The 15,810-nt window shown below is 41.8% G+C and overlaps 1 protein-coding gene across 1 annotated transcript in view; it reads left to right on the top strand.

Annotated features, from left to right (window-relative positions):
* The window catches only part of THSD7A (thrombospondin type 1 domain containing 7A), a 286,290-nt gene that overhangs the window by 227,262 nt on the left and 43,218 nt on the right, over window positions 1–15,810 (top strand). The window contains exon 15 of the mRNA XM_084281506.1: window positions 14,318–14,512. Within this exon, the coding sequence (XP_084137632.1) occupies window positions 14,318–14,512 (195 nt within the window). The remainder of the gene's footprint in view (window positions 1–14,317; window positions 14,513–15,810) is intronic.

Genomic DNA, 15,810 nt, shown 5'->3' with positions numbered 1-15,810 from the left:
CTCTCTTCTTTATACCCTTCAATCGGGTATAAAGAAGGTAGCTGTAGAGAGTAATGGGAGCACAAGAGGTGCAGGACTTTGCATTTACACTGCTGAAGTTCATGAGGTTTCTGCCAGCTCATTTCTCCAGGCTGTCAAGGTCCTCTGAATGGCAGCCAGACTTTCCAGGTAGGTACTGACTGCTCCTCTCAAAGTGGTGTTGTCCTCAAACTTGCTGAGGGCACTTTCTGTGCATGTTGTTAAAGATGCTAAACAGAATTGGCTCAGGAATTAACCACTGATGTGTAGCTCTCTTAAACAGCTGCCAATTTGTCTTCAAAACCACCGACCCTTCAAGACCAGTGACCCAAATGTTTTTCCACTATTTGCATTTAATAGAAATTAATTTTAACAGCCACGTCCAGCTTTACTGTCACCTGTTTTCACAGAGAATTTTGTAGATTTAATAGAATTGTGTATGTGTGACTGTTTATAGTAAGGTGATGTTTATAGGTGCATTAAATAAACTCAGTATGAAAATAATTACAGTTCCTACTTACTGTGTTAGTAATTGAATTGCTTTGAACTACTAGTCAACCCTGAATTTCAGGAAGGTTTTTTTCTGTTGCCTTTGCTGAGTGCAAACTTCTATCTGTTAAAATAATATTGTCTCAGCAAATTGTAGAATTCCTGATCAAGGACACTGCTAACTGCAGAAATGAAATGTTATGGTCATTAATTTCCTTGCAGTATTAAATGAGGTTATGGTATACTTTAAAAAGAGTAAATCTTAAACTAGTAACTTCTACCATTTGCTCAGAAGGTGTTACAAGAGATCAATTTAGGACTTACCATGAAATGAAACACGAAGGTATTGCCTGCTAATATAAAAGACTTCTGACTGTGGTAATTCTTTCAGAGGTCTATCACTAATGCAATCTATTTCTAGCAGCTCTGGAGGATACATTCATTTAACACACTGAGAAAATAAGATTTCTGTCTTTGACGGTAGGAGTTCAGTACAAAATGTTATTTTCTATAGATGTGTTGCAGTGCCTCAATCTAATGACTTGGCCTCAAACTCATTAATAAAGGACAGCCAATTACTGTGCGTGCAAATTGTATTTTATTATTCCATGTCATGAGAGTTTCAGGGTTTTTTGCGTGTTGATTGGTTGTGGTTTTTGTTGTTGTTTTTTCAGCTCCAACTTCAATCATGTGTATTACACATATACTAAGCAATACATGATTTTGGAATTACTCATTGTATGATTTGATAGATTTCTATAGGTTTTCTCTTACACAGGGTATTACGTACTCCCTCTCCCTTCTTACTTTATAATTTCATAGAATCATAGAATCATAGAATATCCTGAGTTGGAAGGGACCCTTAAGGATCATCAAGTCCAACTCTTGACACCGCACAGGTCTATCCAAAAGTTCAGACCATGTGCCTAAGTTCACAGTCCAATCTCTTCTTAAATTCAGACAGGCTCGGTGCAGTGACCACTTCCCTGGGGAGCCTGTTCCAGTGTGCAACCACCCTCTCTGTGAAGAACCCCCTCCTGACGTCCAGCCTAAATTTCCCCTGCCTCAGCTTAACCCCGTTCCCGCGGGTCCTGTCACTAGTGTTAATGGAGAAAAGGTCTCCTGCCTCTCGACACCCCCTTCCGAGGAAGTTGTAGACTGTGATGAGGTCTCCCCTCAGCCTCCTCTTCTCCAGGCTGAACAGGCCCAGTGACCTCAGCCGTTCCTCGTACGTCTTCCCCTCAAGGCCTTTCACCATCTTCGTAGCCCTCCTCTGGACACTTTCCAACAGTTTCATGTCCTTTTTATACTGTGGTGCCCAGAACTGCACACAGTACTCGAGGTGAGGCCGCACCAGCGCAGAGTAGAGCGGGACAATCACCTCCCTTGACCTACTAGCGATGCCGTGCTTGATGCACCCCAGGACACGATTGGCCCTCCTGGCTGCCAGGGCACATTGCTGGCTCATATTCAACTTGCTGTCTACCACGACCCCCAGATCCCTCTCTTCTAGGCTGCTCTCCAGCGTCTCATCGCCCAGTCTGTACGTATAGCCAGGGTTTCCCCGTCCCAGGTGCAGGACCCGGCACTTGCTCTTATTGAACTTCATGCGGTTGGTGATCGCCCAGCTCTCCAACCTGTCCAGATCCCTCTGTAAGGCCTTTACGCCCTCATTTGAGTCCACAACTCCTCCAAGTTTGGTGTCATCAGCAAACTTGCTCAAAATACCCTCTATTCCTACATCCAGATCGTTTATAAAAATATTGAAAAGTACCGGCCCTAAAATGGAGCCTTGAGGGACCCCACTGGTGACCGCCCGCCAGCCTGACACAGCCCCATTTACCATAACCCTTTGGGCCCTGCCCGTTAGCCAATTGCTCACCCATCGTATGATGTTTTTATTTAGCTGTATGGTGGACATTTTGTCCAGTAGGATCCTATGGGAAACCGTGTCAAAAGCCTTGCTGAAGTCCAAAAAAATCACATCAGCTGGTTTCCCTTGGTCCACCATACGGGTGATCTTATCATAAAAGGAAATCAGGTTAGTTAGGCAGGACCTACCCTTCACAAACCCATGCTGGCTGGGACCAATGACTGCTTTGTCCCCCAGGTGCGCCTCAATAAGTCCGAGAACCAACTTCTCCATGATTTTACCAGGCACTGACGTGAGACTGACAGGCCTGTAATTGCTAGGGTCTTCTTTCTGACCCTTCTTGAAAATTGGCACAACATTTGCCAGCTTCCAGTCTACCGGGACCTCTCCAAATTCCCAGGATCGTTGAAAAATAATTGAAAGAGGTTCCGCGATGACATCCGCCAGCTCTTTCAGCACCCGGGGATGAATCCCATCCGGACCCATGGACTTGTAGGGATCCAGGTGGAGTAGCAAATCCCACACACGTTCAGGGTCAGTTGGGAGTTTGTCATCCCCACCGTCCCGGCCCTCCAGCTCAGGGCACCCTGGGTCCCGAAGCCCATCATCGGCATTGAAGACAGAGGCAAAGAAGGCGTTAAGCGTCTCTGCTTTGCCTATGTCATCGTCTGTGAGGAGACCTTCCCTATCAAGGAGCGGCCCTATGTATTCTTTAGTTCTCCTTTTTCCATTTACATATCTAAAAAAAACTTTTTATTTTCTCTCACAGACACAACCACCTTCAACTCTAGCTGTGCTTTGGCCACACAAACTTTCTCCCTACAAACACGAACAGCATCCCTGTATTCTTTCCATGACGCCTGGCCCTCCTTCCAGTAGCGAAACACTCTCTGTTTCCGCCTAATCTCCATTAGAACATTCCTGGTCAGCCACGCCGGCCTCCTGCCCCGCCTGCCTGACTTGCGATATTTTGGAATTGCCTGATCTTGTGCTTCTAGGAGGCATCGCTTAAAGAGTGACCAGCACTGGTGGACATCGAGGACTTCAAGAGCAGTTTCCCAGGGGACCTTGCTGACTAGTTCCCTGAGCAGCCTGAAGTCCGCTTTCCCCATATCTAGGGATGAGGTTTTGGTGGCACTTTTCCTTCTGTCACCATAAATTTTGAACTCAACCACTTCATGGTCGCTATGACCAAGGCGGCCACCAATCACCACATCTCCCACCAGACCCTCTCTGTTTTCTAGCAACAGGTCTAGGAGGGCACCTTTCCTAGTTGGCTCCGTTAGCACCTGCACCAAGAAGTTATCATCTAGGTGCTTCATGAACCTCCTGGACTTGCTCGTGTCAGCCGTGTGGCACTCCCAGTTAACGTCCGGCAAGTTGAAGTCCCCCATAAGGACAAGGGGAGTTAATCTCGAGGCCTCTCTTAGTTCTGTAAAGAATAATTTATCGGCGCTATCGTCCTGGCCAGGCGGTCTGTAATAGACTCCCACAACGACATCCCCTTTATTCGTTTGTCCCTTGATCCTTACCCAGAGGCTCTCAACTTTGCCATCGCCGACCTGAAGTTCCACACAGTCCAGCCCCTGCTTCACATACATCGCCACCCCACCACCTCGCCTACCCTGCCTGTCCCTCCTGAAGAGCCTGTAACCATCTATCGCAACACCCCAGTCACAGGACTCATCCCACCAGGTTTCGCTTATGCCATGAAAATAGCCATGTGTGAAATTTTAGTGGTGCACATTATTCTCATCCCCATTACAAGAGTTGATTTCATGCAGGGTGCTCCATGAGTGGAGGCTGACCTGAATGCAAGCCTTCTGGGTGATTAGGTTCTGCCTTCTGGAGTGTTAGAAAGATTTCATGAGCTTTTGAAGGAAGATTCTTGAAGAGGTTTTGTCCGTTCTCCCTGCTGATTCTTAGCTACCTCCTGAATACTTAGCTTCTCAAATATAAAGTTTCTACAGGCTGTGGAAAACTTTGCATGTTAGTATATTCTTAAAAGTTCTGTACTATACGTCATTCATTTAAAGATTATTTTGTGATACAGATGCAGAAAAAGACAAAACTACTACTGTGCAAGTCCTTTTAACTACCCCAAAATCAGGAAATGCTAAACAATGAAATATGAAATCTGTTTGGTATAATATTTTGATACTGCATTTATAATGTGATACTGAATACAGATATTTTGAACTGTATATTTAAGCATTTGTTGCTGATTTCTCTACAAATGTTTACAATTTTATGAATATATATGTAAACAGCAAAAAAAAAATTCAATGGAAAAGGAGTTCGAAATTTCTGGTGCTCGTGAATGTAGAAATCACACATTCATTTGTTTGTATTAACTTACTTTTGAAGATGAAGTGAAACAAAATTCTTATAAAAGTCAGTCCTTTAGTTTCCAGTGGATTGTCATTTCATTTTTTGTTGATAGTCAATAGAGCAGTAATGTCATTCCTGTATGTGACAATAGTTCTGTTCTTTTTCAGTCTGAGATATTGCCAATGCCATTAGTTTATCCTGTTTCTGATGTGGTTGCCTACACAAGAACACTGTAACAGATAGTAACAGCAAAGGTGTTAAATAAGAAAGAATAGGAAGGTATACCAGGGAATAGGCACATCTGACTATGCAGTCATTTGCAGCTTATTTTCAACAAAATAGTCTGTACTGTTCATATGTTATCTAGAAAGATGTTTACATCTGAAGGAAAAACTAGAAGTTAGAAAACATTTAAAATTACTGGTTAGATGACTGATCTTAAGAATGTCTGAATAAAGACAGAGCGTACGCATGCCTTGCTTTATACAACAGCTTTACTATTCACATTTCCATTCTTCAGCTTTTTTGCCACGTTGGTCTTGCTCAACAGAAGAGAAGCTTGGGTGAATCATAAAATTTAGAATTGTGATTCATTGTTAAAGATAGCTTTGTTTCTAGCTGTCTTGTGTAATGGTGGTTTTGTTACAAATCATGTCAGTTTAAATGAACATGTCAGAAAATTAGAACTTGGGTCAATGCAGAGGAAAGAGAAGGAAGGGGTTTGGTGTTTTTGCTTTTTGTTATATGAACAGATTTTATTTAGACTTTTTTTAAGAAAAAAAATGTTAATTACTTATTCAAATGTTGGGAAACTATTTATATCTAAACCCAAGCATTGTAACATTGTGTTTAATATTTGAGAAGCAAATTCATTGTTGTAGTCATTAACTTATTTGAACAATGCAGATAGTTATGATAATTGTGCTGAATAATGAATGAAAATTTGCAGTCTTAATTGTGGCATTGTTAAAAGGCATTTTAAAGGCATTTAAAATGCCTTTTAACAATGGATAAGTAGAACAAGAATTATTCTGTAATTGTGACTTAAGACTTCTAACTTGCTCTTATTCCAAACCCTCATGAAAGGGTCTTATGAGTGCATTAACAAGGAATTTGAAATGTCTGCTTGACCCTATCAGAAAGCAACAAGAAGTAGAGAGAGAAACCGTGTTTTACTGCAACAGCATTTATGTTGTGTTTATTATCGTAAACTGTTTCTTAATTAACAAGTGTAAATTGACCAGAAGTCTCGATGAGCCACCTGAAACGCAGGAGGGAGAAACATGGTATGTTAGCAAATACAGAATACAGAATCTGGAACAAGAGAGCAAATGCTAGATAAAAACAGGCTTCTGGTACTTGATGGAGATGTGGGCTATGAAACTCACTATGGACCAGGAGAGGAACCTGCTCCAGCTAGCGTGCTAAGAGGGACTGCTTTGTAATTCTTACTGCCAACATTTATTAGCACATAGATAACTTCAAAGCAGAGGTCTGCTCAGTGACATAGATTAATGTATAGTTTGAAATTGTGAACAGCTTCAGCTCAAGCAGTTATACATGATGTCACGTTCACATCTTAATCGTCTATGTCAGTAAGCCTCAGCTCCAGTAAAGTCTGAAGGAACTTAGAAATGCAGTTCAAATCCCTTTTGAATTGTACAGGAAAGCCTAGGAAACTTGCTTTATAAAAGAGGTTGTCTTGCCAGTAGCCTCTGTGGGTTTAAGTAGGGTTTGTTGGATCACATCCCAGTGCTAGTGAAGAGGATGTATAGCAAATAAAAAGCTAGAGTGCCCAAACCGCAATAGCCTAATCACATCATGATGTATATGGATGGATGCACAGGGAAGGGCTACTGAAAAGAGATTTGCAAAAGGATGTGCAGCCTGTAGTCCTTGCCACCATAAATCTTCCTCAGAGTTTTGTAAAAGGAATGGGATGAATATTGTGAAATCTGTCAGCAGATTCTGTAACAGCAAGAGGAAGGTTATTTATAAAATTTAAGCAGAAGCTTATGTAACCTTTCTGTCAGACAAAATATCTCTGAATAGCTATATTTGATGTCACTGGGAATTGGCCATTATTAAAGGTCTGATCCTGATGTCTCACCATGCTTTGTTCACAGGATGTGTCTGGAGTTATTTGAAAGGTTGTGAAGCAGGGGAATTGGAGAAAGCTTCCTAGGATTGCCGTGAGCATGAGGTGGCCTTGCAGACTTGTTTGAGCTGTGAGGAGGCTCACAGGTAGAGCTGGTGATCAAAAACATTTTCCTCTCACTGCAGCTAAGTAGGGACAGTAGCCTACCTCTCTCGGTATTGCTTACTTAGAGGGGGGATTTTCTTTTTTTAAACTTGCATGCCCTCATCAAAAGCACAATAAAGGAAACAAAATGACAAAGACTGCTGCTTCTTGATGGAGCTATAAACTACCATTTTAACACCATCGAGATTTAACAGATGAGGTCCCTTTTCTCTGGTTCGTATGACTAAAAAGTCACTGCAGATGACAACAGGGAGCTTCAGGTTTTTTTACTGAAAAAAATGGACAATAGTGCTCCAAAGCATTATTTACATGATTTTTATTTTTATATAAAAATTTTATTTTTATTTTAATATAAAATTATATATATATAAAAATATAATATATAATATATATATTATATATATTATATATATATTATATATTATATATTATATTATGTATATTATATATATAATATATTTTTAAATATATTATATATATTATATATTATATATATAATATATATATTATATATATATATATTATATAAAATTTATATAAAATTTTTATATAAAAATAAAAATCACCACTTGCTGAGGCGATCGGCTCCCAAGCAGACGCGTTCTGCAGCGTAGCAGGGAATCGGACAAGCAGGGCTATGTTTTCCAGCATCGAGCCCACTTGAGGGAGCCGCCAGGACCCAGCAGGCCTTGCGAGAGAGGCTCACAAGGTGTAGGCGGAGCCAGCAGCGCCCCCTCCCTGACCGTTCAAAAGCAGCCCCTAGGGAGCGTGGCGACCAGGGCAAACAGGGCATGGGGCGTCAGAAGGGAGTGGCGCGGCAGTTGGTGCAGGCAGGGTGAGCAGGAAGGGCAGAGTGTGCCCCCCACCCATACAAACAGCTCCTCTAACGGTGGTCTACTGCTAGCTAAGCTGTGATGGTCTCCACCAAGCACAGTGTGCTCTCCAGGAAGTCTGTACACACCCAGAACGGCTGCCCGCTCAAAACTGTGGCAGTGCAGGTCTCCGGGTGCAGGGAGTGCCTGAGCCTGTACCTACCACCTGCGGGGGGCAGACAGACTGTGTGTGTGAGGTGCGAGCAGGTGGATGACCTGGTTTGCCCCATGGCAGAACTCGAGGAGGAGGTCGAGAGGTTGAGGGATATCAGGGAGTGTGAGCAGGAGGTAGACTGGTAGAGCAACTCCCTGTGTGGCCTGAAGGGCAGGCAGCGGGGTGAGACACCCGAAATGGGGGTGGACCCTCTGCCCTGTTGCTGTTGGGCAGAGGCAGGGGACCTAGGAGTTGAGGAGGAATGGAGACAGATCCCTGCTTGACATCGCAGACAATGCCCCCCACACCAGCCCCACCTTTCTAGGTGCCCTTATGCAACAGGTTTGAGGCCCTGGAGCTTGCGAGACCAGTAGCTGAGGAAGAGGTAGAAAGTCTACACAGGAGGATGCCTAGGGCGAGGCAGTCGACTCCACGCCTCAGGACTGCCTCCACCAGGGCGGAAAAAAGGGTGATTGTTGTGGGTGACTCCCTTCTCAGGGGAACAGAGGGACCTATTTGTTGGCCTGACCCTACCCGTAGGGAAGTCTGCTGCCTCCCTGGGGCCAGGGTCAGGGACATTGCCAGAAAGCTTCCCAACCTGGTTCACCTCTCTGACTATTATCCTCTTTTAATAGTCCAGGCTGACAGTGATGACATTGAAGAGAGAAGCCTGAAGACCATCAAACAGGACTTCAGGGGACCGGGACGGTTAGTGGATAGAGCGGGAGTACAGGTGGTGCTTTTTTTCCATCGCTACGGTGGCAGGGAGGGGTACAGAGAGGATGCGGAAAGCCCACCTGATAAGCACATGGCTCAGAGGCTGGTGTCAACACAAAAATTTTGGTTTTTTTTGACCATGGGGTGCTTTACTCAGCACCTGGCCTGATGGCCGCAGATGGGTCCCTATCTCTAAGGGGAAAACGGATCCTGGGCCAGGAGCTGGCTGGGCTCATTGAGAGGGCTTTAAACTAAGTGAGAAGGGGGATGGGGCTGAAACAAGGCTTGTTAGAGCTGTGCCAGGGGGAACAATGGCAAGGCTGGGAGAGAAGGCAATGGTCCAACTGAAGTGCATCTACACCAATGCATGCAGCATGGGTAACAAACAGGAGGAGCTGGAAGACATCGTGCGGCAGGCAGGCTACGACTTGGTTGCCATCACGGAAACGTGTTGGGACCACTCTCAGGACTGGAGTGCTGCAATGTCTGGCTATAGGCACTTCAGAAGGGACAGGCAGCATGGAAGGGGTGGTGGTGTGGCTCTCTATATCAGAGAGAGTTTTGATGTCGCAGAACTTGAGGCTAGGAATGATAAGGTTGAGTCCCTATGGGTTAGGATAAGTGGGAAGGCCAACAAGGCAAGCATCTTGGTGGGGGTCTGTTATAGACCGCTGAACCAGGATGAGGAGGCTGATGAGGAGTTCTATAGGCAGCTGACAAAAGTAGCGAAATCGTCAGCGCTTGTTCTCGTGGGGGACTTCAACTTCCCAGATATATCCTGGAAGCACAACACAGCCCAGAGAAAGCAGTCTAGGAGGTTTCTGGAGAGTGTGGAAGATAGCTTCCTGACGCAGCTGGTTAGTGAGCCTACCAGGGGAGGTGCCCCAAATAGAGAAGGACTTGTTGGAGATGTGGTGTTTGGAAACTGTCTTGGGCAGAGTGACCATGAAATGGTAGAGTTCTCCATTCTGCCAGGAAGGGGACCAGTAAAACCTCTGTATTCTGGAGGGCTGACTTTGAACTGTTCAGGACACTGGTTGGTAGAGTCCCTTGGGAGGTGGTTCTGAAGGGCAGAGGAGTCCAGAAAGGCTGGGCACTTTTCAAGAAGGAAACCGTAATGGCGCAGGAGCGGTCTATCCTCACGTGCCCAAAGACGAGCCGGCGGGGAAGAAGACCAGCCTGGCTGAACAGAGAATTGTGGCTTGTGCTTAGGAGAAAAAGGAGTGTTTACAATCTTTGGAAAAGAGGGCGGGCCACTCAGGAGGACTATAAGGATGTTGCGAGGCAGTGCAGGGACAAAATTAGGAAGGCCAAAGCTCATCTGGAGCTCAATCTGGCAACTGCTGTCAAAGACAACAAAAAATGTTTTTACAAATACATAAATGCAAAACGGAGGACTAAGGAGAATCTCTATCCTTTACTGGATGCAGGGGGAGGAACTTAGTTATGAAAGATGAGGAAAAGGTGGAGGTGCTTAATGCCTTCTTTGCCTCAGTCTTTAGCGGCAAAACCGGTTGCTCTCTGGATACCCAGTACCCTGAACTGGTGGAAGGGGATGAGGAGTAGAATGTGGCCCTCACTATCCATGAAGAAATGGTTGCCAACCTGCTACAGCACTTGGATGTACGGAAGTCGATGGGGCCAGAAGGAATCCACCTGAGGATACTGAGAGAACTGGCAGAGGAGCTGGCCAAGCCGCTTTCCATCATTTATCAACAGTCCTGGCTATTGGGGGAGGTCCCAGTCGACTGGCAGCTAGCAAACGTGACGCCCATCTACAAGAAGGGCCAGAGGGCAGACCCGGGAAACTATAGGCCTGTCAGTTTGACCTCAAGTTTTCTTTACAACGTACTCTTTTGTCAGTTTTCTTTACAAAGTACTGCTATTTTTAGGTGTCTGTGAGGTCACTGAATCTTGCATCTCAGTGATGTACATTAATGATGGGAACAGTGTTGGCAAGATCTTTATGTAAATTTGTGTATAACAAGACTTGTTAAAATACAGTCTTGTTTTTCATTATGCCACCAACAAATGTATTAGCCTGTAGTCCCCTGTGACTTAGTGGAAACAATGCTATCAGATAAAGTTTTAATTACATCAAAGTCCCTTGTCCAGAAAATTTGGACTGCCATTTATTTCACACCGTTCTTCTGGGAGATAATAATTGTTTAATACCAAAAGAATTTCCTAAGTGAATAGTTTCCTTGTTAAGTTTGATTTTTCAGTTAGCCATACTCCTGTTTTATGTTTTCACTTAACAATTACTTGTGCTTAATTTAGTAACAGAAGAACTGCACTCTTTCCATTTACTGCTAATGTCTGTAATAAATGTGACATGGTTGTATAGGCAAAATAATTAGTCTGGCACTGCATGGCTTTATAGTAGTTGAAGACATTGCTTTGTATACTAAGTTAACCATAAGTTAACCATTGAACTCAGTGACATTTACTGAATGTAATTACAGAATTGCATTTGATCAAAGATGCAGGGGCTGAATTTGCCCATATTAGGCTGTGTGTGAAAAATGTACTCTTAACATCTCCATTAAAAGTAAGGGCATTGCTGATGTCAAGCAAGACATTTAGCCAAAATAATTACAGAATTACAGAATCACAGAACTGTAGGGGTTGGAACGGACCTCAAAAGATCATCGTGTCCAACCCCCTGCCAAAGCAGGTTCCTCAGAGCAGACTGCCCAGGTAGGCATCCAGACAGGCCTTGAATATCTCCAGAGAAGGAGACTCCACAACCTCCCTAGGCGTGTTAATGGTATGTATGCATTGGTCAAAATCCTGACTTTAAGTAATGAAAAAAGAGCCACTCTTCTAACAGTCAAAGGAGTATTAACCTTTCAAATGTATACCCTAATCTGTGGAATAACAACAGTAAAATGGATCCAGGTCCTGTCAAATAGGAATAGTATGAATAATTATGGACAGTCACTCTGAAAATTAAGATTTGGGAATTGATTTGGTATGCCAAGCTGTCTTCTAATTTGTCTTGTTATTAAGGTGAAATATTTTGGTCTCAAGAATGAAGTTTTCCTGCTTTGATTGCTACGGTTCAACTGACAGTTAATCAGGGGGAAAAAAAAAAGTGATAAACCCCAAAAGAACTTCTCACCTGTGTCTGCCTGGTGTAAATTTGATGTACTAATATGATTCTGAAAAAAAATATGACACGATGAATATCTGCCTTCAGTATAGTGTTTAATGACCAAGGAAGACAGAATGAATGTTGACTTTAGAAAAACTCAATTTAGCTAGAAAGAATGTTTATCAATGGACAGTGTTTATGGCCTCTCAAAGATGGAGAGGCGGTATCTAGAATGGGTATTAAACTTTTGAGATTGGTTATTAAAAGTTGTTGTGTTAATCAATGGACAATCTTTTAACCCTTTGCTAGATACAGTTTTCATTGCTAAAAACGGTGTCTTGTATCTCCCTGAGAACGTAGTGAAGATAATGCAGTTAGTTTTGCTGATGAGTGCAAAAGTCAAATTCAAGACAGAGGATTTAGGTTTGACCTCTGGAAATTTCCACGTAGTAGAACTTGTCTGAACTATGTTTTTCCCCTGGGGTATCTTATGTATGTTATTAGCTGGAAAGAGTATCTCACAAGAATCCCAAACCATAATCCAGGTCTGCATTAGAAAATACTGGTTTGACTTATGCTTTTTTTGTAATATTTGGATAACTGTAGAAATCCTACAGGAGGTATGGGTCACACACATCATTAAAATTGTTGTTATATGGAATTTAAAATTTTAGATATTTGGTTTCGCTCATTGAATTGTTATATCTGGAAAAAAAAGGGGGGGGGGGGGGAGGTTCTTTGTATAACATCCACCAATAATAATATGATTTGACAGAGTAATTGTATGAGACAATGTACAGCTGGTTGATCCCCCAGTAAGCGCAACTTAATGCAGTCCTGAGCCTATTACAAACACTTCTGGCAGCCCTACACCAAAGGGCAGTCAAGGATCAGGCAAGTTGTTTGCTTAGTATCTCTAGAAGAACAACCCTCCCCCCTCTTTCACGGTGTTTTACCACAGATGTGGAAAAAACAATTCACTTAGGGCCTTTAGGTATGTTTTAACTAGGCACATAGGTTTGAAACAGACCATTTGGGTCATCAAGTTCAACTTCCTACAGTCATCATGAAGTAGAAATTTAGAACTATCAGAAGAAAAAAAGCTTTATCAGGAAAGAAGAAAAGGTTTTTGCACAGGTCACAAAAGACCTCCAATTGCCTTGAAACAATCATAAAAAAAAATACATGCATTTCATCAAATATTCCTCCTTCCTCTGGAAGGAAAAAATCATGTATAGCTCATTTTCTGTTTTATTTTCTGTTTTATTTTGAAACTTTGCATTCAAACATGTTTTCTTCTCCAACAGTTGAACTTGATTATACCATAATAGGTTGGATGGTAAAATTTACATTTTTTTTCAATTCGTATATCAATAAAACAATTATTGTCAGTACAATTGAAGTACTATGTTTAAATTATGGAGCAGTGTGTAATATAAAACATGATATTCTGTCATATGTATAGAGAATGATATATTGTGTTTGGGTGTAATGTTGCTGCAACAATTGGTGATCCAAATTACTTTCACAGTCATTATGAGATACTGCATATACTGTGTGCTGTCAGATGCCAAGAAGCATAAATATGATTCTATTGTGTAAACAAACAACTAGAACTTTCCAATCTAGTTACTGCATAATAACTTTTATGGTTTTGGGGGCAAGGAAATAAAATGAGATTTACTGAGGCTTAGGTTAGAATAATAGATAAGCAACCATGTTAAAAAAAAAATCCATGAAGAACAGCAGTAGAACATTGTTAAAGCCTATATTAACAGAACAGCCCTATTTGTATTCAAAATACTTCCTTTTGTGCCAGCTGTGTTTTTTTTAAAGAAAAATATTTTTCTTTTAAGAAGATTTTGTTCAGGTTGTGGCTGTCCTATAAGAATTTGTGCCCCTGCACGTTGGTACCCCACCCACAGAAAACATGATTAGTCACTCAACTTTTTTACAAGAACAAAACCTTCTACTGCTGCAAGTGGCTAAGCAGTATTTAGAATATATTTCTAAATTTTATGTCTGTCCCTTTTCTAAAATATATGTTATTGATACAATTTTATATCTTATGCACTACTCAGCTACTTAAAATGGTATTTCAAGTTTTTAAATGCCTGAGTATTAGCCTATCTCTGTAGGAAAAATGATAATGTGAAAAGCAATACAACAGTATGGATAACATGGTGCGATCTTTATAATATTTACAGTTGTCTATAATTTTGTTTATTTTTTTTTTCCTGGTAAATACTGATAAATAGTAATTTAAAGAAAATCTCAAAAAAAAAAAAAAGTTAGAAATATCAAATGTATTAATTCAAGATGTAACTGATTTAAAATATTAGGCTGTCATATAGCTTTCAATATATGAAATATATTTTCATATATATGAAAATTTTATATATGGGCTTTCAATGTGAGTTTGTGGTAGTATGTTGTAGACTTACTAAATTAGAGGCATCCATGAAAAACTGCTGAATTAAACCCCATCCTTTTTTCTTTCCAGCAATTACTTGTCGCAGACAAGATGGAGGACAGGCTGACATCAGTGAGTGCCTTAAATATGCTGGCCCCTTACCATCCTTAACACAGACGTGCCAGATTCCTTGCCAAGATGATTGTCAGTTTACAAACTGGTCAAAGTTTTCTTCCTGTAATGGGGACTGTGGAGGAGTCAGAACAAGAAAACGCACTCTTGTTGGTAAGAGTAACAAGAAAAACAGTGCATCTTTTATTAATTGCTGCTACTGTTTTGATTAAAGCCTTAGTTGTTCTGAGGCTCCCTTATGACAAGCAAGCAACATTTGTCATTGGAACAGAAAGCAGACCCATTCATACTGTAATGCTCTATATAGCTGGTGGAACAACACCAACAAAACAGAGAACTCCTGCTTTATGTATCAAACACTTGATCATAGTGAAGTGGGTAGAGAGAAGTAAGGAAGACAAAGGAAGCTGACATTTCTGCTCTATGGTGTATAGATAGTAAAGTGTAAAGCAGACCGTTTCTTTTTCTGACAGATAAGTCAACATTATCTCTAGTTGTAGGGAGGCGGAAAACTTCAGGCGGCGTAATAAACCAACAATCTGATGCAGGGTCTGAGGAAATAAAAAAAAATATCTTTACCTGCATTTTGTTGTGTACTCCATTGTCTTTACAGCAAAAGGGCTATACCTTTTTGGTATTTAAAAGGTTTTCATAACTTGCTTGTTCCACATCCTGATTCTTCAGCCTGTGCACAAAGAGGTAAAGAAGGTTCACAGAATCACTGAATCTCTACAGCCTTTCTGGGCAACCTGTGCCCGTGCTTCTTAAACACTTCATAAATGGGTTTACTGAGAACCTGCATAGCAAACAAGTGCTTCCTGATGTTTAAATGGGACCTTCTGCTTTCCACTTTGTGTCCATTGCCTCTTGTCTTGACACTGGGCACCACTGAACAGAGCCTGGCTCTATCCTCTTTGCACTTGCCCTCCAGGTATTTACAGACATTGATAAGAATCCCCCTGAGCTGCCTCCTCTCCAGGCTGAGAGTCCCAGCCCTCTCAGCCTCTCCTCATAGCAGAGGTGCTCGAGGCCTTGATAGCTCTCTGATGGACTTTGTCCAGTAAGTCCATAGCTCATAGTGACTGTCTTGACTGTCTTACAACGCCAATGAACTTTATGCCAAGGTTGCTGCCACATGTGGGGGTATGGGGAAAAAAAAAACTTAACAATTAAAAAAAAAAAAAAAAAAAGGCAAGAAATAATAGACTCTTACCACACTATCAATACTGTGAGATTCTTACCTTCTGTATGTTAAGTCACCCCTTCAGATTTGCTAAAGCACTGATAGGTGCTATGGTGCATTCTTTGTTGCAGTGAGCTACCATACAGGTAACTGGGAGTGCATTCATAATTATCCTTAGTGAAAATTATGATGAGGAGGATATTTTTAGTATAAAGTTGTATTATCAAAAGAAAAAGGAACTAATTTCTTCACATGCCCTCTTTTTCAT

Source organism: Netta rufina (assembly GCF_964035555.1).
Source record: "Netta rufina genome assembly, chromosome: 2".
NCBI classification, from domain to species: domain Eukaryota; kingdom Metazoa; phylum Chordata; class Aves; order Anseriformes; family Anatidae; genus Netta; species Netta rufina.
Note: the sequence above shows the minus strand (reverse complement) of the source record. Positions and strands in the feature narration are given on the sequence as shown.